At 40.2% G+C, this 26,482-nt stretch overlaps 1 protein-coding gene across 3 annotated transcripts in view; it reads right to left on the reverse strand.

The window, feature by feature from the left end:
- igf2bp2a (insulin-like growth factor 2 mRNA binding protein 2a) overlaps positions 1–26,482 on the reverse strand; it is a 68,709-nt gene that overhangs the window by 19,246 nt on the left and 22,981 nt on the right. For 2 of the 3 annotated variants that reach the window (XM_084363049.1, XM_084363048.1), the window contains 3 exons: positions 7,986–8,034; positions 5,145–5,196; positions 794–857 (listed from right to left, as the gene is read on the reverse strand). In XM_084363049.1, the coding sequence (XP_084219175.1) occupies positions 794–857; positions 5,145–5,196; positions 7,986–8,034 (165 nt within the window). Of the gene's footprint in view, positions 1–793; positions 858–5,144; positions 5,197–7,985; positions 8,035–21,845; positions 21,908–26,482 lie in introns of those variants that run through there. The other variant, XM_084363050.1, reaches the window with a different exon arrangement.

The following is a 26,482-nucleotide window of genomic DNA, read 5'->3' on the forward strand; positions in this document are numbered from 1 at the left end:
CAAGATGGAGGAGCAGGAAGAGGAGGTATGAGGCCACAACAGTAAAAGATTTTCCTCCACACTGAAACGTCTTAACAACAGGGAAAAACTGTGTGATCGTAGAGAATGCTGGAGGAGATACAAGGTTGTATTTTTAACTCTACTGCTGCACTCCTCCTGATATTCACTGGGCAGGATTATGTCATCGTCACTCTGGGGGACATTTTCAAAAAGCCCAGTTAGAACTGAAGGTTGACATGGAGAGAAATAGGTACATTTAACCACTCGACTCGGCTCGATGTGGATGTATACTTTAATAAAAGTCGTTGCCAAAGTTACTTTTTTTTGCCGTCATCTTTACATTAACTGTGCGGTCACCTCCATGTTTGTGTATGTACATGTTGTGAATAATCTAAAGTTCACAAGGAGGATGTGTTTGGAAGCTCTTTTCTGCCAGTTAAAGAAAAAAATGTATGAAAAGTTAGCTGTTTATAAAATTAATTCCCATGTAACAATTACAATAATATTTTAAGATAATAACTTATTATGAGAAAAGAGTAATTAAGATAAGATAAAACACCATAATCTGTGATAAATGTTGACTTAATTTAAAAGCTTAAGATTGGGAATGTTTTTTTAAATCAAGCTAAATTTTCATATAATTTTTCTTGGTTAATTGGCAGAAATGGGCGTCCATAGATGTCCCAGTTTTGACCATGATTTGACCTCGTTGTATGTGAACAATGATGCTCATGTTGCTGCTGTTTGTCTGTGCGTACACGCAGGTACTTGCATCAGTATTTGTGCTGCTTACACTTTAGTTTCTTCCTTGGTTGCGTACGTAACATTCACCACTGCTGTTTCTGTATCAGTGTTCACTGTGAAACAAGACAGAGAGACAAAAAGCAAAACCATGAGATACAGTTAACAAAGGCACGAACACACGTAGCAGGTCTTTGTTGTTGCCGTAGGTGAGTCAGACACGCGTCCAGGTTCCCGTGGTGACCCAGAGAGCCACTCGTCTGTGTGAATCCATTACAGCCGTCACCACACTGGCTTCCCTCCAGATCCTGCTGCTGCCTCTACACACAGGAGCTGCTAAACACAATAGCCACTCTGCCACTTGCACAATAAAGGATTTAAGTTTGACATGACAGTCTAAACAAAGCAGGTAATGTGTGGTAAAGTGCGATGCAGTGTACAACAGAGATACACCTGGGGAAGACCTGTGGTCCTGTGCTGCTCGGAGCAGAGAGAACTTATAATTTACAGCTGCGTGTTTGATTCCTGCTGGGAAATACAACTTTGAACTGAGGGTTGACTTTAATCGGGTAATTGCAGTGATGGAATGTAACTAAGTACATTAACTCAAGTACCTACTTTTGATCAGTTGAGTAACAAATTATGTTTACTCATGTAAGTCACCTCCGTGCAGTTGTACTTGTACTTAAGTGTTTTTATCAATGACTAATTTTACTTTAATTGAAGTGTCGTTTCACCACAAGTATTGAGCTTTACTACATATCAGGTCACATCTGTTACAGAGTAAAAACCCATGAAAGCAACAGTTAACAGTAAAATAATAAAGAGTTATGTCATCGTAGGTTAAAGTGTCCAAATCAATTAGCGTTCTGTTATTACTATTGTCACTGTTGCCCTGTTTGTGCCTATGGTTGTCTGTTTCTGCCCGTCATGTCTGTACTTGCTTGTGTTTGCTTGTTGTTGTGTTGTTTGTTTTAGCTTTGATGCATTGTAATTTGCTTGATTCTGCTTTTCCTGCTGCCCATGTCTTTGTCCTGCTTTTACTGTAATTGACATACCTTGCATCATGATTGCTGTTTTACAAATGTTTCTTGATTTTAGGTTGATAACTTTACACCTGGCCAGGGACTACGGAGGAAAACAAGCCTCCTGGCTAATTCTGAGTGTGTGTGTGTGTGTGTGTGTGTGTGTGTGTGTGTGTGTGTGTGTGTGTGTGTGTGTGTGTGTGCATCTCTCTCTTTGCTGTTTGTGGTTGCAGCCTCTGGAGAGTTTTTATTGTTTATACATGTCTGTGTTGTCGGCCTCTGTCATGTTTTATTCTGCTGTTGATTCCATAACAAGCTCCAGGCTATTTAATTGATGTGCCTCACTAATGCTCATTTCACCCTCAGCAATGTCTGCAGGTCTTTGTTATTCATTGTTGGTCATTTTTTTGTTTGATTGTGGGTTTTGTGCTCTTCTCCAGGTAATTCTCGTTGGGCTACAGTGAGAAAGGCGGACGTGCAGTTGATGGGGTTATGATTATGGGTGATACCTTCATCCTATGGTTGAACTAGAGTAAGTAACAAAGCATTATAATAACTCATACACTGGCGGCACGTTCAAGGATATATATGATATATATGGATACGGGGGGAGAATCTGTCCATACTCTGTGTTAATTTTGTCCGTAGCTTATGGATACGTTCCAACGGACCAGTATCTCCGGTAGTCGTAGCCCTGTAGCCAATAGTTCAAGTGAGACCCCACAGGACAAGAAGAAGAAGTTTTAGAAATGGTGGAACGTTTAGAGGAGTGGTTATGGAAGAGCTCAGGAAGAGCGGCAGGCTTTGAAGCCAACTTTTAAAGTGGCCACACCGTGTAATTACAGCGTCACGTGACTTTTTCTGATAAGCTTACATTGTGAAAGAAGTGGCTGCAAAACCTTGTCTAAGTCAGCCAGGCGCTAATCCCGAAGTTAGCCGGTTCGGTCGGTGGAAGTCTCTAGTGTGCACGCTCTATGGGCCCTACAACACGGAAGATCCGGTTAATTTTATAGCTTTCATAGCAATGAATGGGGCTCCACCTTTTAAACATCTGCATGATGTTACTTCGCCCAGGCACAGAGAAAAACAGTTACTAAAGAACAACTGGGAGGAGATTGGACGGTGGCAAAGGAAAAGTGGAGGTCCGTGCAAGAACAATTTGACTCGTTGCTTAACATCCATGCAACGTCAAGGACGCCTGGAAGTATGCGGGCAGTGACGGTTATATCGTGTGAAACGGAGAGATCTATTTTTGTACGTAAAGAGAGCATAAATAAGCCTTAAGTAGGCTAAGCAATAAGAATAGTTTTAAAAGTATTTACCTAAATAAAAGTCGGTGACCGCATCTTAATGAATGAATGAAACGCTATACCAGTTGCTCTAAGAATGAGGATTAGCATCCTGTTACCATGGAAAATGCTGGTTCCGGTTAAGTGACCCATATTTTAGGGAGCTAGGAAAAAGGATTATATTGTTGGTTAACAATACTTTACTGGTTTACTGATACTTGAGCCAAATATTCTTTTCATGTGATACTAATAGGAAAGCTTTAGGTTTTGGACTGTTGTTAGGACAAAGTGAACAATTGAATGACCTTTTACAGACCAAACAAATAATCAGGTTATTGAGAAAATAACTGCCAGATTAAATGGTAATGAAAATAAAATGTGGTTTGCAGCCTTAAAGTGAAGGAAAAAAGTAAACACTGGCCTTCTAGTAGAAAAGGTGGACAGCAAAATGTTGTCAATGAGCATAAAAACTGTATAACCCGCTCATCATATTCATCTTTTTAGTTATGTAAGTGTTATGTGAGTTTTGTGCACTACACGTATTCTTCTTCTCATTCTGTTTTTCGACGGAAGAACATTTTATGTACTGTGGCGAGTGTACCTTTAAGTGTCTGTAGGTGGAGAGAGCTACAGTGAAAGTGATAACAAGAGAAAATGAAACACAGCATGTCTTATTGATAAAATGCCTTCTGGTCCACGAAGGCCTCTGTCAGAAGAGACAACAGCATCTCCATTCTGTCAATGATGGATCTCTGTTTGTGTAACCGTTACATGTCAAGATGATGAGTCAACAAAGAAGCTCTTTCATTGTGAGGACTGATGCTGAAAAAACTGCAGATGCTTTAGATATCTTTAAAAAAAAAAGTGCTATTAACTCCATTACAGTGTTTGACAAGTAAGAATAATAGACTAGAATAAATGAGCCAAGACATGCGGGGTGATTAAAAAAGGGATTTTTTTTTAAAAGGAGACTTCAGAAAGTCTCTCTGTCAGTGAAAACAATAACTTCTAAATCTGCAAGAACGTGGTGGGCAGCAGTAGCAACAGCAGCAGCAGCAGCAGCAGCAGCTCTGGAAGGGTTAAAACCAGTGAGAGCGCCCAGCTGGCTTAGAGAGGGTGAGTGGGCAGAGCCTGGCATGGTGCCCGGCCCCGGCGCTCACAGCCAGCTCTGCCCCGCCCCGCCACCGGCAGCCTTCACCATGCCACACAAGAACATGGGAGTCCTCCAAAACCTCACCCCGTAACCAGAGCGCACGGAGAAAAGTGACAGGAAGTTGGGACGCGATTCGGACGGAGGGGAAAGCTTTGATCGGGCGCTGTTACCGTGCAGCTCTGATGTTCGGAGACAAAGAAGACGAAGAAATCGCACATGAAGCGGGCTGTTTCACAGCAGCGTAAGGAGTCATTTCTCTCCTGGATTCGCTTTTAACACCTGTCATGACTACAGTGGGTGGCAGTTTGTCTTGGCTGCTTTTGACGCACAGAGAGACACCGTTTGCATGGGCATGCACGCGTGCGTGTGTGAGTGTATCCCCCTCACTACTTGTGCATGCATGTGTGTATAAAGCTAAAAGTTCCTGGGGATAGCTCTGGAGCTTACTACTCACACACATAAACACACAAATGCACCATCAGAGCCTCACCACAGGCGCCTACAGTGTCCTCCCCCATTACCACGATGCACCTCCCCAAAACAGATGCACACGCAAACACGTTACTGCTGGACGTCTGCCATGTCTGCTCACTTTAATCCATACTGAAGCCAAGGGGAGCCACGGCGATACACAGTGCTTATTATAGAGGCTGCATGTAATTTAAACGCCTGCTCTCCCTCAGTCAGACTCATAAGACGCACATGCACGCACGCAGACGAGATGATAAAGGCTGATTTATATGCAGAGATGGGTTATGTTTAGATAATGGGGTGTGTGTGGGATGATGGTAAGTCAAGTCACACAGAGAGACTCGACTCACTGGGAGGTCTCATGTGTGCGTGCGTGTGTTGCTAAAGAGACACATGTGCATTGAACAGTTGGAGACAGATGACGATGACGAGTTAACAGAGGAGAGAAGAAGAAGGGTTCTGTACCTTGTTCCACGCTTTCTACAGTACCATGCTGAGCTAGAAGGCCGTCCAAATCCTGAGGGAGAAATGAGAGTGTGAGTTATAGATACAAAGTACGGCCGACGATGCTAAAAACACACACAGTTGCAGACACAAACACAAACACAAACACACAGTGCTCCTAGTGCTTATGAAGGAAGTAACAATGCAGCAAGCTGAAGCTCTGAAACTTCAGAACCTCACTCAAAATCCCACTGACATTTGTATTAAATAATAAAACACAGTGGTGGAATGTACCAAAGTACATTTACTTATTTTGAAATACTTTACTCGAGTATTCCCATTCATTTAATGCCACTTTATACTTCAACTCCAACACATTTCAGAAGGACATATTGTACTTTTCACTCCACTATAGTAAATTGGACTTGGATATGATATGAGGTACTTATCCCTAGCCAGTGTATTACCTGGAGAGGATGACCATCAGCTCTCCCCCTGTGTGGAGAAGCAGCATGTAGCATGGACAGGTAAGCAGACGTTGTATTGCTGTAAATGGCACCAGCAGCAAGACGTATTTTATGCTTTGTTTTGAACACTTTTGGTGCTTTACGTTGCCATCAGACAGCCCTTTCCTTTGGGACTACAACCGTACAATGTTCATATTCCTACGCACAAGCGTGTTATGTTAAAAAATATAGCGCACACTTTAACCGATATATATTCTTTAGGTCGGCCCCATTGTAAGTGGCTAAAATATGTCTCGCTGTTGGTACCACTTACAGCATTATAATGCTCTGCTGCACTGCTTCGCCGCACAGGGGAGAGAGCTGACCTCATACAGCTCCACATCAAAAAACCTGAACTGTCCCTTTAATAACGAGCGTGTCCTCTGTAAGGTTTCGTTGATACTTGTGAAGTGTTGTCATGTATGCTCACGTGCATGTTTTCAGACAGTATCAGTCGTTATTTTAAAAATGTAATCCTATTAATAATCCGCTTTATACAAACTGTATCTGAAATCTAATAACACATTTTTCATCCGTAACTTTGACGTAATACAGTTAAATTTTTTTGTAATCCTAATTATGTAATCCTGTTACATGCATTACGTTAATCCCCAAGCCTGATTACTCATCTACCCAGTAGTAAACACAGTACCTAAAACATTAACATCATTGCTTCAGACAGTATTGCGCTATTAGTTTCAGTACAACACCAGTCGTGGGTACTGTATGTGTGTACTGTTATTACCTGTATTCTTGTTTTTATTCTACACGCTTTTAATTAGTCACTTTCTTTAAGTTTGTCTTTTTATCTGTACTTATTTCTGTCCGTATGCTGCTGTAACACCAAAATTTCTCCTCTGGTGGGATCAATAGAGGAATCTTCAACATGTATATGTTAGAAAAATGTCCCCCTAAATAATGTAATCATGAACTTTAGTTAAGGCTTTGTGACAAAAACAGTGATTGTGTCTGGCTGAGTGCCATGACCGACAACACAAGCAGTAGCAGAGACAGCAGTGTGCACCGTAACATCAAACAAAAATGTAAAATACACAAATTATGAATTCTGTAAAAATGACGGTTCAGTTGGAAAGCGTCGCCCGCATTCTCCACCATTCTGTACGGCCATTTCTAGTGTGTGGCATTAACAAAAGTTTTAACACGGACCTCTGTTAATCACTCAGCCAGCGATACTGATCTCATAGTTGGCATGATAGCACCCATAAAAACTCTTGTTGATCAGGCAGGAGCGGTCTGTAAAGCTCATATTACTTGTTGGGAAATAAACTGTAAGTTGGAGAAAGTATAAGCAGAATGGGAATCATGATAATATAACACTTTTAAGTGCATATAGCTCCTAATACTTATTTTTCTTTTTACTTAAGTAACACTGTTGAGTCAGGACTTTTACTTGTAATGGAGTATTTTTAAACTTTGGTATTTCTACTTTTATTTAAGTGAAGGATATAAGTAGTTCTTTCACCTCTGAGTGTAGTATGTCAGATGTCTCCTAGTAACTGATTTATACAAATTTAGGTTTACCGGCTAAGACATTGTACAGCCTAAGTTTGTAATGGTAAACCCTGGTTTAGTTATTCCATTTGTAACCAGCTAGTAGTTAAGTTATGAAAGACTTTACTTTCTTTCACCCGCTTTAGACGAGGTGTGTAGATTTCGATTTAAAAAAAGGGTGTAAATAACTTCTTCGAACCAATTTGGGATCTCAGGGCTTGCAGAGACATGGATTACACTTGGATGATAGATTCGGATAACTATTTTACGCTTTTTTCCCCCAGTAGTCTCCGTCTACTTCATTTTTATAGGAGAATGCTGCAGAGCTCCAAAATGTTTTGTGGGCTACAAAACGTCACCTGACTTCGATCAGCATTGGGGTTAGTACATAATAACTTTTTTTTAATTTTTGGGTGAACTCATCCTTTAACGTTGACATTCTTTTTAATTTCTAACTGGTCTGAAAAGTTTAACGAGTTTTATCAAGCGTGTAGACAACCAGTGGAAACCCAGAGCAGGGAGAGAGTCGCAGGGATGATGACAGAGACACTTACACAGAGAGAAACAATTCGGACCCCAGCGAGCTCGCAGATGTTGACACACAGACACAGTGTCATCGTCACGGTAACAAACACTCACACTGATATAAGCACAGATACACACAGAAACACACGCACATGCACTTAAAAACTACAGAGAAGTATAAAAGCTGGTGAGTCACTGGTTTATGTGCTACCTGGTGCTTCAACTGGGCATCACTGTCTCACAGACACACACACACACACACACACACACACACGCACACACTCACAGACTCACAAACACAAAGAGACAAACAACTGACCTCCCACTGTAGATGAGGGGGAATGTTCCGGATCTGGATCTTCCGACTCCTGCAGAGATGAGAGACACAGACGGAGTGGATTTAACAGACCTGAACCACACACTTACAGACATAAACACACACACACACACACACACTTGAGAGTTACAGTCATCTGTTGTTGTTTACAGAAACTTATACACACTGGCCGTATCAACAGCTGAGAGGGAAAGACGTTGGGATGACGAGGGCAGGGAGGCAGAGCTGTACTGTGTGTAATTAAACAGTTGGTGTCACGCTTACTTGTGTAACACCCACAGCTCATTACGCGAATCAAATGACTCTCGCAGAGCCACCGAAGGAAATGTAGGTGTGTAGGTGAAGACGTATATCACAGAGCAGCGAGTCCCTCTCAGTAACACCCTCCTACGAGTGCTGTTCTTACTACTCTTGTGTATGTAGGTGACACGAAAAGACATGAAGAACAACATACTGACTGAAAACAAGAATGAAGACACTGCAGTCTGTGTTATGTATCACCCCACCCAGAAACTATCAGTACAAATTTGAGATTGGGCCCTGAAAGAAGTTGGTTTGAAGTCAGGGACATGGGAAGTCAGTCACAGTCAGTGGTGCACGACATCCATGTTTTTAATATTAATTAATTAATTAACAACAATTTATAACAATTTGAGAACGTTTTGTTCTACAGCAGACAGCTAACTTGAAAACCACATCAACTACAGTCAACAATGGCAAGGAAATAAAGAGAGAGAGAGTTATACATTCTGTGTCGCTCTCTCTCGCTCTCTCTTGATGGTTTTAATAATGCATCGTTTATGGGTGTGCTGCTGCCCCATCAGCACCCCTAGTTCCCGCATCCAAGTCAAACAATTCACAGATAAATCCAAATGTGATAAAGGCGAAGTTGACTTGGAAAACTTAGTGCTAAAATGGAAAAATAGTCAACTTAAGTCACAGGTGGTTTGGTTAAAAATAGCATCGGTAGTGTCCAGCTCGTGAACCATAAAGTCGAGCTTCCTCCATCCCGAGAGAAGTGTTTTTGGTTAGCTTGAGTAAGAAGACAAAGAAAAGCAACCAAAATAAGAAAAAACAAATACCCACACCACCCAACTAACAAACAAGATTTTCATTTATTCCTTGAAAATTTATTCATTTATTCCTCGACAATGCAGCACTCTTGCTTTCAATCCACAATCATTTCGATTTCCATCCTTATTTTTTGTGTCTTGTCAACCTGGCAGCTGTTTGAGCCTTTGTGAGTTTGATTTGTGATTAACGACAAAGATGATCAAACCCTTAAACGGCAAGATGAAGAATATTATTAAATTTGAATATGCGCTTGGTTTAATCACATCTTTAAGGTGATTTTTAATCAAAATGTGTCAGTCAGAGCTGACTGTAAGAATGTCCAGAGCTTTCACACAGCCTCCTACTCTCCGGAGAGTGTGCAGAAGTCACACAAACCGCTCGGTGACCACAAGCTGTTAACAGCCACATTAACGTGAGAGAGTCCTGCTCCGCAACGATCTAAAGAGCAGAGAGGAGGATGCATTTCAGCACAATTAAGAGGAAGAGGAGAGTGGAGGACCAATGCAAGGACATGAAGTGGAGGAGGAATGAGAAGCGATAATGAGAGGAGGATTGTACACATTTCCCCGTACAGATTTTGCAATTTTTTCTCCGAATACGTCCGAATGAGCGCAAAAAGACCGCGGGTCAGACTTTCCTGTCAGTAGCGAGCAGAGGACGAGAGGAAGGAGCTGGCAGCTGGACATGAATGAATGACTCTTTCTGATTGTGCTGCTCAAGAAAAAAAAGGAGAAATACAGCGTCACAATGATTTGGGACAACCCTTTCCTTTCCTTTCCTCTCCTCATACATCTGAATGCATTGTTGCTTATATTAAGGATTAAAGACTTAAGCAAATGTGTAAATCTCTATCAGTGACTTCACATCATCATAAATAAAACAACAGAAAATAATGAGTGAAGTCTCGTTCATCCTCTGTCATGTACGAACACAAAAGCCCAGAAAGACAAACAATAAACTGACAATTCCCCAGCGTGTCCTACCACACGGCGGCCTGCAAGCTCTCTGTCACTGTCGGTGGTTTAAAGCGAGTGGCTCGATGAAAGATCTCTCTTGGCAACCGGTATCCAAACAAGGGTAAACCGATAAAAATCACTCTGTACCACTAAAACACATCACCTTTTTCAACGTAGTAAACAACCTCCTGCCATCCGAGAGCAGCCAATAGCTGCAAAGTGTTTAAGGCCAACTCCAGACCTCAGAACACACAACGCTGGCATCCCTGAGCTGCCGAATATGGAAAGTAAAAGCTCCTTTCATTCAGCGCCGTCTGCGTAAATAGCCTGTGAATTCAGGAGGACCAGTTCTCTATTGTGTTGTAACTGATTGATTTGTCAACTGTAACCTTGATGTAATGTTAGACTGCACGACGCTGAACTGCAGCACAGCAACAACGTCCTCTGTACTGTTTAAAGGAGAGGTGAGCAGAGTTTGGGCTGCAAATTAAAGGAGACCTATTATGCTTTTTTGTTTTTTCCTTTCCTCTAGTGTTTTGGATACTGTAGGTTCTTGAGCACCAACAGAAGCTCCTCTCTCCCACAGTAAACACTGCTCCTTAAACGCCTCATCAGTAGTCCCGCCTTTAATTCAGTGACTTTGTGACATCACACTACGTCACCACGTCACACATTTGCATTATTTATTCCTAGTAGCTACTTTGGTACGTAAAAATTGCTGCTCTGTTGTTGCTGGCAGTGCTGGGTCAGGTGTGTGTGAGCTGACCAATCAGAGCAGACTGGGTATTCAGGAGGGGGGGGGGCCTTAAAGAGACAGGAGCTAAAACAGAGCGTTTCAGACAGAGGGGGAATACAGAGCTGCAGCACTGGACAGTATGAGGAAACTGATGTGTTTTTAGAGCACTAAAGTATGTAAACCTGTTCTAGTAGTAACCATAAATAAAATTATGTACCTGATAATGAGCATTATGTCTGCTTTAATCCATAATATTAGCAAAATCGCAATATGGCCAAGTGCCGTATCCAAATCACAAGAGGTGGCAAGTTTTTTTAAAACATATGTGACAAAACAGCATTATACTGAAACATGTCCTGGCCTTCAAATCTTGTTCTCCTGGCGTAAGAAAAAGTCTTTGTTTGGTCCAGAACCCATAAAAATGTCACATCATCCTAATTTGATTGTAGCATTGTAAGTGAAAATGATAATTTGGACACAAAAATAACCATTCCCACTAATTGTGAATCATATCGTCATGGCAATTTCTGTCAAAATAATTGCAATAATTTTTATTGCCCTTGAGTAAGCCGTTGGCTCTTTAAATCAATATTGTCTCACTGTCTTTTCATCGTTTTGACGCGTGGATCCCTTTCCTTTTCAAAAATGTATGTTTTGCTTTTATATGTAATGTATGTAATGTATTTACATGGCATAAACCTTGCTGTTTCAGCTAACAGACAAAAGGAAAATGTACCTTTTCAGAGAGTATTGCAAATCATAACTGTCATAATAAGTTAAATACAGAGACTGGACACAAAATAAATAAATAAATAAACAGATAAACTGCCTAAAGTGGGGCCTTGGGTTTGGGGCCCCTGAACTAGACCCTTGTGCTTCAGGAGAGCGCAGTTTTATTCCGTCTACATAATATGAAAATGGTTAAAACTATATTTTATTCTTTCTAGGTGGGGACATTGCAAAAAGATGTGTTGAATATGTGATCTTAATATGTGAGTCTTCCATTTTCAGAAAAATGAGGCGTCTAGCTCGTGAGAAGTGAAAGCCACTATCAAGCACTTCTTTATGTGCTTCTGTGCAGCTCACACTTGTTTTAAAGGCCACTTGCTTGTCTGTCATTCAGAAATATGCAGAGGAAGCTCCCCGAATGGACATCTCTCGGAAAAAGTGACAGCGCCCTCCCGACAGTTCTTCAAGGTCTCATTTTCAGCATGCCTGCGGCCGCTGGCTGACCAGAAGATCACTGCTTTCTGTCTGTCTCCAGAGCAGGGAGAGGCCGACGATACACACCACCCTGCAGCATACACTATTGTCCGTCTACAGCGCTTTACGTCCAGCCACAGACATCAGCTGTCCTTTGGTCATGTGTGTTATAATCAGGGAGTAACCCAGAGGTGTTGTATATCTGCTAATATCTGTTTGTTTGCATTCAAGGTGAACCCGGCGCCCTCTCCCTCCGCTCCTCCTCTCCCAAACTGAGCTGCAGTAGAAGATGCAGACTGAAGTCAACGGTTACTTAATGTTTGTTGAATGTAACCACGCTGTCTGCTGTCGGTTTAGAGCGGCCTGCCAAGAGAAAAAAGAAAGCCTCTCAATTTCGGCCTTTAAATATCTGAGGGTGGCCATGTTCATTTGAAAAGCTAATATTTACTGCACCCACCTGCACGAGGTAAGACGCCGTGTCTGCGCACACGCGTGCTTACTAACACACAAATGCATACGGAGGAATTTTAACCTCTGAGAGGGCGGGCGGGCGGGCGGACGGAGGGGTGAGAAAGAGGGTATTTATTCACCCCAAGCAAGAAGTTTGCAGTGATCCTAAAGACGAACATCAAAAGCTGCTTGGAGAAATTACACATTCAAAACCTATTTTTCTGCTTTGTTTTATTGTCATCCCACAAGTCCACAAAACATTTCTGGAGCTTCACAGCAAAACAGCATTTCAGTATCCTCCTAAACAACTGAAGTAGATGGGGACTTGTTTTAAAATGTAAAAAAACAACCTAAAAAAAACTCAAAATGGCCCCATTCAGCTCGTCAGGCATTATCCAAATCTCCAGAGACCCCAGAGATCCTAAATTGGTTTTAAAAGACATTATGACAACATTTCTCAAGCCGAAATCCTCACTGTAGCTGCTAAGCTAAAGGTGTCAGCGTGCACCCTGTCTGAAGTGGGTGCACGAGCTCAACTTGGATTACGCTGTGTGAGCTGTATGGAGCCATTTTATGTTGTTGTTTTTTTTCTTGTTTCTACTTCAGTTGTTTAGGAGAATGCTCCAACGCTGTTTTGCTGTGAAGCCCTAGAAATGTTTTGTTAACAACAAAACTTCACCTGATGTTCCATCGGCATGAGAGTGAGTACATGATGACTGAATTTTCATTTTTGGGTGAACTTTTCCTTTAAAGAACTGTAAGGAATAGAGTTGCAATGATACGTTGCTGACTGGCAGAAACTAATCGGAAACTGTTGATAACTGATTAAACTGCTGAAGTCATTTTTCAGGCAAATGTGCCAAAAATGTAGTAGTTTGAGGCTTTCAAATGTGATTTTGTTGTTTTTCTTGTTCCTACATTAGAGCAAATGAATGTGTTTTGGTTTGAATGGTTTGTCAGACAAAACAAGATATTTAATACCATTACTTAAGGCTCTACAGCCCTATTTTCACTACTTTCTAATGTTTTATAACAGACAATTCATCACTTAATGGAGACGATTAACAGCTGATTCATCAATAGAAAACATACTCCTTAGTTGTAGCCTTGGTAAGGAACAATTCCCTGTTTACGTACGTAGACTTTCTTTGAATATTTTTTTATCTCATAAAGGACAGGGTTTTGAATAGATTCCACATCAGCTCCCCCACACATGAGTCACAGGGCTGCATGTGGACGGAGATGATTGAATAAAGAGCATGTGTCTGTCAGTACAAAAGCGGAAAAGTCTTTGAAATGAAACTCTCTTTGGTGGAAGCAAAGAAACGCGGTGGGACGGCCCGGGTACGAATTCCACCACAAATGACAGAGATGAAATTAACATAAAATAAAATCTTAAATCTTTAGATTACAGGATGCGATGCAAAGTACTGGGAGTCAAAGGGAGATATTATCTATCAAATATAGAGATATGACTGCAAACATATTACTTGTTGTTGTGACACTTACACCTAATGTCCAGCAGCAGAAGATAAACAAAACTGCAACTGAAAGTCATGCATTCAAAATCCAAAGGGGCACAATTATTAGCAGCAAAATGTGCTTTAGGTATTAAAGTAAAAGTACTCAGAATGAGTACTTTATTTGAGACTAAGTACAAGTTACTCATACTGTACTTAATTGTAGTAATTAAATAAATGTATTTAGCTACAACTGAGGCTCCATTCACTGAAGAAGACCGTGAGATGCCGTTAAAAGGTCTTGAAGGTTGGTTAATGGATTATATTATGTGATTATTTTAAAGGTTTCTATTTCATAACTTTTAAACAGTGTTTTTAAAAAAGTCATACTTACACTTCTTACAATATTTCCCTCCAAAATGTAGCATAGTATAAATATAAAGTAGCAGAAAATGGAAATACTCAAGTAAAATACCCCAAAAGTACGTCAAATTGTACTTAAGTACAGTGCTTGAGTAAATGTACTTAGTTACATTCCTGTATTTAAGATAATTAATGTTTAATTGACTGGTGCATTAAAAGGCATACACAGATTTATAATGTGTACAACCTGTGAAATATAAAGTGTAATTAAGTATAGAGGACTGTTTTTTTTGCATTGCATTTCTGACATGTCTGACACACTCAGTCAGCGTGAAGAGGACAGAACAGTTATTCAATTTGTCATGATGTCAGTACTTTGTTTTTAAAAAGTCACTCATGCCATTGAAAACCGAACAACATCAAAGTCACAGGGTCTTTTTCAGACATCTTTGAGAGTTCCTTGAATGTGAGCTAACCCTCTGCTTTTTTGTTAAAACAGAAACTCACAGGAGTGAATGATTAAACATTTCCTCTTTCGTTCAAGGATTCAGTTTAATGAGGCCTTTAAAAGCCTTGTTTACCTTTCCCTCCCTGATGCCCGTGCTGTCAGCGACAGCTCACGGGGCACGGCCGCCTCTGTGCCCAGCGGGGAGGCTCTCTCTCTCTCTGGACGAATAAAAAGGCATCCCAAATAGCCTTTCAGTCTGCTTCACAGAGCTCACAACAAACACAAACAGTCACCTCTACTTGAAACACTCCCACCTAATTGTTTCTAAATGGAAAATTCTCCTGACTGATAATTTTTTTTTTTCATGCATCCATTTAGCTGTCAACAGCTCCAGCAACAGTGAAAAAGACTCAGATTATACACCGCTCTGCAATGATTTTACACCAATGTGGGCACATGTTTAAAGGTGCACTATGTAGGTTTGGGGAAGAAACACAAAGATCTTCATTGACTGTTTTTTTTTTAAAATGCCTAAACAAACTAAATAAACAAACTCCTCGATTCACAAACACAATTTCATACTGTTTGTTTATGTTTGGCGGACCCTGCCACCTTTACAGCTTCAAACAGTGTTCTGGGACCTTATTTTCCTCTGATAACAGCTTGTTTATTCAGTTATGGAAGAAAAAATATTTCTGATTTTGTATTATTACATCATTAATATTCTAAATATTACAATCCTGAGTTTGAATTTCTTCTCCGAAACTCCATAGTGCCCCTTTAACGCTTAAAGAGATGATTCACTCCCTGTGATAAAATGTTTAGCAACATCACTGAACGTCAGAAAAACTGAAATCTTTATTCTTCACCGCTCCCTCCTGACAAAGCGCTTTGTCCCCACTGAAAAAACATAACGACACAATAGACACAGGAAGTCCACATCAGTGTCGAACCGGTCCCGTGAAAGACTTCATATTGCACCGAAGATAATTGATGACTCTCAAAATGAAAGATGATCCGGCCTTCGTCGCAACCATACCGCGCAGATAAAATAGGAAATGAAAACCTGTGCGGTCATTAATCACACTGGAGGCGTGTGTGTGATTATGCACCTATTACATGATCATATTACAAATCCAGTGATATGGACTGTCTGAAGCAACACTAATGTGTCCGCTTCTTTTTATGTGTAGCAGTGAGACGTTTCGGTGCTGAGTGCAGCATAATGTGATCATCTGATAATCGGCTACATTTACAGCTACATGTGCATGTACGTGAGCTCCCGTGGCTCTCACATCATCGGTATTGTAAAGACTGTAAAGCTCTAATCTGACAAATACGTCAGTGCTCCTCTTATTCCTGCAACTGACTCACAGCCAGTGTAGAAGTGAAACTATATTATATGGGTCAGTTTGGGTGGTTTGAATTGTCTGGTGGTCCTTATATGCCAACCGCAGACTCGCCTAATCTGAATTAACCCAATTTCTAGCTTTGACCCTTAAGCTCTTAATCGCCTGAAATCTCAGAGAGGAAGCAACAAGTCAACAATATTCAGGAGACCCTACTGTGTGGACGATGTCCCTCTGCTTCTCTTTTCAAACTCTGGCCGCGCTCCCACTGTGTCCCACTCTCCGTCGCTGGATTAAGAGCGAGCTCAGGCCGTTTTTTTTTGTGCAGTGCAGTGCTGCTAAGAGCTTCTCTAAGGCCCATCCAATTGTTGTGGAGCAGAGATAACAGGATTGGTATGAGAGAAGTGTCGATGCATCGTTATTGTCCTTCAGCCACGCAGATTTGTTGCTATTTGTCCTCCAGAAGGACAAACAAACCCTGAAGAAGCTCTTCAGGCTGCATGCAAAGGCGCGTTACATATATATTATTTACAGCAACCAACAATTTCCATAGACGCAGCCCGGACAAGGCCAACACACATTTATCTTCTTTTTATAGATAATGTTTTATTTCACATGTACATGCAATTTCCTGGAAATAGCTATGCAGGAAAGTGTTCAATTTGTCCCCTTCAGATGAATTCATTAAAACACTTCAACATGCAGTATACAAAGAGCAACATTTCCGATCATAAATGAATAATGAATGAACATCTAATTGGGTTTCAATCGAGCTTTTCTTTCAAGGACAATCCTTTTCTCCCTCTGATAAATACAGATGAAAACAGCCCCTTCAGATGGACATGACAAAAGCAGCGAGAGTGACACACAAATGCCAATGCAGTGTAAAACATAAATAAACCAGATCATTTGTGGAAACAGTGCCAAGACAGTTTGTATTTAATGTTTTGAGTTTTGTAAATATACGCTCATTCTGATGCCAGCAACACGTTTCAAACAAGTTGGGACGGGAGCAACAAAAGACCAGAAAAGTTGTTGAATGCTCAATAAACACCTAAATATTCCACAGGTGAACAGGCTCTCTGGTTGCAGGTGATAGTATCATGATTGGGCATGAAAGGGTCGTTCACAAACAAGGATGTGGCGAGGTTCAACGCTTTGTAAAACCACCGTGTTGGCAAATGATTGCATTCTGTTTTTATTTGTATTTTAATACAACGTCGCAACACTTTATAATAATCATCCTTAATAAATGGCACTTTTAAAGTTAATTAAACTTGAGAACAAATGCAAATGCTTTATAAACCATTTAATGTAAAGCTGATGTTTATAAACTTTTACATTTGTTTAATAAATTGTTTTGTAAGCATGTCCTAGTTTGTTAAAGGTGCAATATGTATAATTCTAGTGTAAAACATAAAAAAATAAAAAACAAAACAGAATTTGAAGAAATAACAGGTTAACCAGCTAGCACTGGGCCTGAAAACCTCTTTGTCCCATCAGGACAAAGCTCCTGTGCTAGCAGTGTAAACACCAACACTCCCCCAGTTGTCCAGCTAGCTGCACGGCTAACTGAGCTAACAAGGTATCATTAGGTACAATCCACTTCACAGTTAGTCACTCTGGTGAGATGCTGCTCATGTTTACTTTGAGTCTGAATTAAATAGGTGGCCTATTCTTAAATATTGCACCTTTAACAGTGAAAAAACTTGTACTTAAAGTTAAGTTAATATCAAATATGCCAGTTATTAATGATGGTTATCAGAATTATTATTATTAGAATCAAGGTTGTAAAACGATGTCATTTGATCCACTGTTAAAATGGTAAAACTATTGATAACAGCAGCTTTAACTATAAATTAATAATCAAGCTCATCACTATAACATTGGGTGTGAGGCTGCAGCCAGTGGTTTTAAAGGATTACTGTGCTATCAAAGTTTAAAGGATCAAATTGTGTACATTTCTATTGAGTTCTACCATATTAGTGTTGTAAAAAAATATTTTATTATATATATAAAATATAATTATATAAAAACTATATATCAAGTTTCTATCAAGTTTCATGTCTGTCAGGGGATAATATTTTTTGAAGTTATAATAATGTGTTTGTTCAACCAGGAAACCATTCTGTTTTCATTCTGTTAAGAGTCATTGTGACTGATAATAATAATTATAATAAGTGAGTGGGACCGCATACCATTATGCTGTGAAAATGTGTTATTTTCTGAGACGGTTATAATAACATGAAAGATCTCGTACAACCCTAATCGGCTGACATATTAGCTGTTTTTGAGAGTGAAGGAAAACCTTCTGTTTCTGTTTTTGGGAGAATAAATTGCTAAGTTCTCCTTACATTGTGGAGATGCAAGGAAAAGGCAGTGCATGGCTCATCTGAAAGAATATATATACTGTACTTAAAATTGCCAAAGGGATAATAACTGTGTCTGGTGACAGTTTTCGTTACGTTCACTTTCATTAAATCCTGTTATTTCCTCCAGGCATTCATTTACATTTATCAAAAATCTCTCCGTGCTTCATCCTCGCTAAGAAAACAAGCATTGTACCTGCTTGTCCTCATTGCTCCCTAACCACATAGTTTTCATACTGATACTGCAGAGTGAACAAAGCCGCGGCTGCACGCTGCTGCTAACCATTTCATCTCAGTGTGTAGCGCTCAGGTGCCTGCCTCTGTTTCTCCCTCCCAGCCCTCGGCGGGTGAGACTCATCAGAATTCAGCAGGCTTACCTGCTTGCCTGAATCTCTTTGGTGCATTAGTTTTTCACTGTGGCACCGAGGCAGGGAGGCGCAGGCCGAGAGGCAAGCAGGCAGGCAAGCAGGCAGGCAGGTAGGCACACGCACGCAGCTCTAATGGAAGCCACAGCCTTCCTGTTGACGTTTGTGTGCTGCTCGACACTCGAGATGTAAATAAGGAAAAGACTGCACGGTGTCTCGTCATCCATTAAATGTGGAGTAAAGTTCATTGTCGAGGTCTGCTGGAAGTTTGAAGTACATTATTGGTTGTATCAGGGAATGATTCAGCGTCACATGACGAGGATAATTAGAAATGACTCAAAAGGTTTTCAGTGAGTCAGGCTAAGAAAGTCATTCATGTTTGAGAAGCACGCAGCGTGAGATATGTTAATGTTAAGTCTGATTCAGGCTGTCTTAGGCCATTATGAACTGTATCCATAGAAGCATTTGTAAAGCTTCGTATGTTTTACACTTCAAGCTCAAAGACATGTAGTTCATATAGTAAGAAAACAATCTGCTCACAATGAGATACAGACATCCTATAGGAGTGTCCAAAGCTATTTGCATACTGTCGCAGATGTAAAATGATTTATTATTTCTCAGGTGTAATCTCCGCAAATTAATTTTCACTCAGTGCTAAAATGCCACGGGGTGCCCAGCTGACACAAAACAAATTTTCTCTCGTCATGCCTGCTAAGGCAATGAAATGAGCGTTTTGAAATGTTCTGCTGTTATCGCTGTGTCATAATGCATTTCTATTTAAATGAAAACTTTGCTCCAGCACGGCGACTGAGGCTCTCAGTATGGCTACATGCATTCACATATTTTAAATCAAACCTTTACATTTTGATGCAGAACACATTCTCGGTCCACTTTTACCAAAACACATGTTTTGCTGGAGTTTCTTCCAGACAGTGTTTGACCACAGAGGCAGAAGGCAGTGTATTAGTCTGCAGCATGGAGCAACAAGTCAGAGCTGGATTGGATCTTCTCGAGGGAGAACAGAGTGTGATAGTCTGATACTACTACCTGGACAGTAAACCTTACTATTTACCAGAGGAAGCAATCTTTTCAAGATTAAATGTCATCAAATCTTAATGGAGTTCTGAATGGGAAGCCTCCAAAGACCGATCAGTGGATAGAGTAACACCCGCACACTGACTCGATCACACATATCCATTTAAATAAGGAACATTTTGATTATAGTCGGATCTTTATCAAGTTTGAACAGCTTAAAATTCCCTCCAGACACATTTTAAGATATGTAAAGACATTGCTTTGAATAATAATTAGCTCCTCATATAGATTTCCAACTAAAAACTTCAATTCATTATTTAAAATTCATATTTATCTATGATTATGTCAATTTGGGCTGCAACTGACAATTATTTTCATCATTGATTAATCTGTTGATTATTTCCTCGATTAAATGATTTGTTGTTTGTTGGTGTTAGTTTTTAAAGCCCGAGATGACGTCTTCAAACCTCTTCTTTTGCCCACAATCCAAATAAACCAGAAAATGTTCACATTTAAGAAGCTGGAGTCAGAGAATTTTGACTTTTTCTTCCTTCAGGGAAACTAAATAGTTTTGGAAAAGAAATGTAATATTTACCATATTAATAATGTAATCATACAAACTCAGAAAAATATATTTTTCCATAACCGAATAAACAAGCTGTCCACAGAGGGGAATAAGGTCCCCAGAACGGTGTTTTAAGTTAGAAGGGTGGCAGGGTCCGCCAAATATAAACAAAGTGTTGTCCTTTAAAGACAGTTTGTTTATTTAGCTTGTTCAGGCCTGAAAATCAATCAATGAAGATTTTTCTCATCTGATTACAATTTCTTCCCCAAACATTCACAGTGCACCTTTTAAAAAACTACTCAGAATAATCGACTCTCATAATAGTTACTGCCAATAAATAAATATTTCTTTATCTTAACGTTTGACTACTGGACACGAGATTGCACAAAAGCCCATTGTCAGTGTTGCGCTGGACGTTTCAAGTTTCCACATCAAACTCTTGAAAGTTGCACATTGGATCGTGATCGATTGTGTGAAGCCACAAAATCATTCTCATAAATCAGCTACACGTGTTCAATTCACAGTCAATGAGAGAACAGAGACACTTTCCCCCTGCAGCGGATGAAAGTGAAACCAGCTTTCTATCGTCAAATTCTGCACAACACCAAGCAGAAAACACTTCTGAGCAGAGGAAGACTTTAAATATCTTAAAGTTAATGCATGTGCATGCACCTTGACACTATAGTGTGATTTGTGATAAGGCATGTGGTGAAATTAACACCTCTCTGACAGTTGCTTTTTTTTTTTTTATTTACAGGAGCTCTGATCCATCAGAATTAAATGCAGAGCTGTTGTATTGGATCACAAGGTCACCTAAGAAAGCAGCCAGCGAGTGTATACACAAATGAGACCTCCCAGCAGCCTTCAAACACATAAAAACTGAACAAAAACCCCACACAGGCTACTTAATGTGACGGACAGGAAACATTATGTGCAGTCCCGTGCAGACCGATTCCTGCTAATCGTGCAAACATTCAACAAGCTGCAATTACAACCATTTACACTTTAATTTTCTGCTGCGGAAACCACTTCCCCCTTTGCCACCGAGCCGCAACCTCCTCACTAAATAAACAAACAAACAAACAAACAAACAAACAGAAAGATGATTCAAAGCGGACTTGCAGAGTCATGTGCCACGCTGTTCTGTCCTGTCCTGTCCTGCGCACATCAAACACTCGCCTGCTCCTCCACGCTGCTGCTCCACCAACTGAGGACTCCTCTGAGCCCCCGTCACAAAGCACCTAGTCAGCAGCACTGTCACTGACAGGCACACAGCGAGCCTGCAGGGACGCAGCTGACACGCAACCACACACACACACACACACACACACACACACAAAGCTAAAACACTAATGTATAGCCCACTGGTGTGCCTATACTCTCCTCTACATGCACACACTGATGTACTTTCTGTGTCTTCCTCTCTCTCACACACACCTCAGCGCTAAGAGCTACTGACAGGTGGATACCAGCTCATACTGCGCCTCCGCTGTTAGCTGCTCCTCATGGCTGCTTCTGTTGCTGCTTTATGTTGAGTTGTGCAAGCCTGTTCCTTAGGTCTCATCCTTTAATCTGCCGACCATAAGGTATTATACTGTAGCTGGAAGGCTGAGCCCGCCTGCCATAGGTGGAGGTCCCGGCAGTGTTAACCTGGATCAATACCGCACGCACACCACTCACCATTACGCAAGCCCTCAAACCGTTTGCCTCGCTTTCCTCTCTGTCTGTCTACGGCTCGTCTGCAGCCTGTCTCTCACCGTCCCTCTCTCTCTCTCCCTCTCTCGGCCCGTCTCACTACTCCCTCCAGCTGCCTCGAGAGAGCTCACACACACACACACACACCCACACACACACACACGGACACACACTACCTCATCTCTTTCCCCTCCCCCTGTCTGCAGGGAAGTTTCTACCCGGGAGTGAAAACACGTACAGTAACAAGCAGGAGGTGACTCGAAGTTTCATCCTCGTTGGCGAGCGCAGTCAATAAGCAGCATATTTACAAGAAAAAGAAGAAGAAGACGAAGAAGAAGAAAAAAATGACACCCCTGCCGATCACAGCTGCTGTCACTGAGCAGCACTCACTCTCCAAACAGCGGCAGGACGAAGTGTTTTGGAAAAGAGCAAAACACGCGCTGCGTTTCTCAAACACAGGGTCGAGAGCCAGAGCAGGACCGGGGGACACATGAGGAAGTTTAATTCAAGCTGTTGGTTTGATTTGGATCATGGTGCCTCCTGCAAAACAGTTTACAGAAGCTGAAAAGCAGCACTCAGGTTTATATGTTTACTTAAAAATTTTATTTTCAATACTTTTTGTGTGAAAGTTGTCACTTTTACCTGGTTAAATAAAAAGTCAATTTAAAAGTTCAAATTAAGGTTGCAAAGCCTGGATTTTAATCAAACAGTATTAATTTAAGTATCTTTTTAAATACAGTTAGTGTTTAGTAATTATTAAGTATTTTAAACAAGTCAGTTAATCAACAAGAAAATTAATTCACAACAATTTTGATAATTGAATTGTTTGAATCATTTATCAAGCAGAGCTCGTTCCAGCTTGTCCAATGTGAAGATTTGCTGCTTTATTTTTGTCTTCTGTCGCTCTTAACTGAATATTTTGTTTGTTTGTTTTCAGCTGGTTAAAGTTTGGATTGGTCAAACAAAACAAACAACATGAAGATGTCAGTTTGTGCCCTGGAATTTCAGTACGCACCAAATAACTCATAAATTATTCAAGGAAATAATGTTCAGGTCAAGTGGTGATGAAAATAATTGTGAGTTGCAGCCCTGAAATATTTATTCAAAGGTGCACTGTGTCGCTTTGGGGAATAAATTTAAAGGAAAGAGAAGAAAATTCTTAACAAAGTGAATTTCATGGCTGAACACAATTTAATTTTGACTTTATTTATATTTATAGGATCCTTCTCAGCTGCCACCATTTCTAGCTTCAATGTAAGTTTGCATTATTACCTATTTATTATTTTTAAATACAAAAAACAAAACCACATAGGGCACCTTTAATGTCGAGTTCAGAATATTTTTTAAACAAGGTATTTTTATAACAAAACAAACACAGATGCAATAAATAAACTCCACCCACCGCTCAGCATACAAGAACAAAGAAAGAAAGCCAAACTAGCCGCAAATAAAAATGAATTAATAGACATGCATTACGTGACAAGGAGAGCACAATGTACTGTAGATGATCCTTTGATGAAACAACAGATATTCTCTAATTGTAAATGTGCATAACATCCACAATCCTGTGTCCATATGTCGGAGGTGAAGAGTACCTCCACTTACACAAGCCTTCTGGCCAGACTGAGCGAAAAGAAACAACACCAGCTCAGGCTCTGCTTCGGTCAACATACAGAGGAGTTACTGCCATGGGCGTCATTTACACACAATTATCTCATAATGTGCTGAAAACGAGAGAGCTTACACCAAGAAATGCGGCATTATGCAAATCTTTAATGCAACAGAGTGGCGAAAATCTACTTTGACCTCCCGTCATTACATCGCCTAAAATCACGTATGTTGAAGTCCATTTAAAAAATTATTTATTTATCTGAGTCATCATGTTTCAGACACCTTTCAACACAAAGTGACGCCTTTTGTTTACTCCAAATACTGCCATGGACGTAGGTGGAGCAACCTGCCGAAGAAAACTGTTTGATAAAGTTTTCTAAATATTAAACCACAAAAATGTTCTAGCTTTGGACGCGATCACAAAATGTGGCACAAAGTCGCCGAGGACTGGAAAAATAATTTTTAACATCAAAGATTTCAGAATAAAAGCACAAATCCACTGTTATCTACATTATTTATTTATCAGTATATAATTTTGATTCCACCTGGAGACCTAACAAATTAATAACTAATACATGCATGTAAAGGAAAAATTACGAGCTAGAGATAAAACAAACTGCAGACTAACAGCAATTCGACACAAGTGAGTGAAGTGCAGTAAAGTAAATAAAGTGTAGTCGTCCCAATAAGCCATCCAGAGATTAACAAGGCAGTGGGATTATCTGCTGTATATAGGACGCACTTGTGTGGGCTGGGGGGACACTACATACACATTTAAGGTTACATTTACATCAATGGGACCATGAGACTGTGTTATATTTACTGTGTGCAGAGGGGTGTAAAAATGAACGGTGGGAAGCCAACTCATCCCCGTCACTGTTTTCTTTATGTTCGTCTGTAAAAGAGCAGTTTTTTAAACATTTATGGGCGTCGGGCTCCACAACAGGTGGAGTCAAACGGATAAGGGCCTCCAATACATTAATTAAATACAGCTCCTCCCCAAAACCTTAGATCATCTCGTGTCACGTGACTCACAAGTGGCTGAAGTGGCATTATCCCTGTCCGACTTTAATCCTGCGGCTAAAATGGCTCCAAATCCTGACCTACTCTCTGAAATGAGGCAGGGGGCTCGAGAGGAAGTGATGGTTTGGATTCAGAGCTGTGTGTTTGTGTTTGTTTAAAATGAGAAAAGGGAATAGGAAACAGTTTGGAGGATGCCCGTACGCAATGTGGGAATGTAACACGTCGACTAATTCAATTATCGGAGACGCTCACAGGGGTGTCAGCCCTGATCGATATGCGATAAATACCTGAGTAAATATCCTGAGCTGACATCGATATCTCAAGTTAGGAAGCCTGAGCTCCGCAGCAGAGGGGAAGCGGGTGGAAACGCGGGGTTGTGTGGGCAGCATTTAAAGTGAGACAGAGAAGGCGAGAGAGAATTATTGGTGATTGTGAAAAAAAAAAAAAAAGCAAGCCTGAGGGAAAAGGTTTGTTGTCGGCACCTCTTATGTATGTGACTATAAGGCAGTGAGTGGAGCCCAAACGTCTGCCAAGCTGGAGCAATTCTTCAACTCGCTAAAGCTGCAGCCTCTGAAGCGGTTTATGTTTGATTATTGTTTGTCTTCCAGGTTTGATTTTCTGACAAAATCCTACAGTCTGTGAATGCAACAGCACACAAACACACACAAAATAAAAACTACTCTCTTTGAACGTTCGAATCAACCAATTGATCTGATATTCAGCATTTTTCCAATTATTGGAATCTGTGCAGGGGTTTTTTTTCTGTCCTATTGCAGATCAAATAAATGAATTTTAAAAGTTGCTACTGGCTCTGATGCAGCGGCCTCTCTGCATATAGTCACCACTCTGTTGGCCCTCTCAATGTCCCGCCCACAACACCATCTGATTGGTTACATGTCTAGAACTGCAATGATTAGCCGATTAATCGATTAGTCAATCAAGAGAAAATAAGTTTCCAACTATTATGATAATCACTTAATCATTTACATAATTTTGCCAGGAACAATGTCAAACATCTGCTGGTTACAGCTTCTTTAATGTAAGAATTAGCTGCTCTTATTTGTCATTTATGACAGTAAATGAAGAGTCTTTGGTTTTTGGACTGTTGGTTGGACAAAAGACAAGAGACAAATTTTGTCAGATTATTGACGAAACAATTAATCTTGAAAATAATCTGCACTTTAATCAATGATAAAAAAAATGATAATTAGTTGCAGCCCTATATGCATTATGAGAAAAAGCCATCAATCAGTAAAGTAACTAAAGTTATCAAATAAATGTAGTGAATAAAAAGTACAATATTTGCTTAAAGGTAGTGTAGTGGAGGTTTACAGTAGCAGAACATGGAAATGCATATTAAAAGTACAAATTCCTCAGAATTGTACAGTATAATAACCAAACAATACTTAAGTAAATTGTTCTCAGTGTTGTATAAAGTATATTATAGTATATACTTATATAGTATATATATATATATAAAGTACTTAAAAGCCATACTTGAATAAAAGTAAAGATACTGTGCAAAAATATTACTTTGGTTGAACTGCAAGTCAGCCATATGAATAGTACTTAAGTAAAAATCTTACAGTATCTGATATTAAATGTACTTAAGTATCAGAGTACAAGTAAAAGTAAATTACAAATATATTTACATGTCAACCAGTTATCTGGCTTTTTTTTTTAATCAAATTGCTGATAAAAAATTAATTAATTCAAAAATGTGCTACTTTGGCTGTAATCTGCAAAGTAACTAATTATAAAGTTAGCAAATAAATGT

This window comes from Pagrus pagrus, assembly GCF_965226575.1.
Source record: "Pagrus pagrus genome assembly, chromosome: 9".
NCBI classification, from domain to species: Eukaryota; Metazoa; Chordata; class Actinopteri; order Spariformes; family Sparidae; genus Pagrus; species Pagrus pagrus.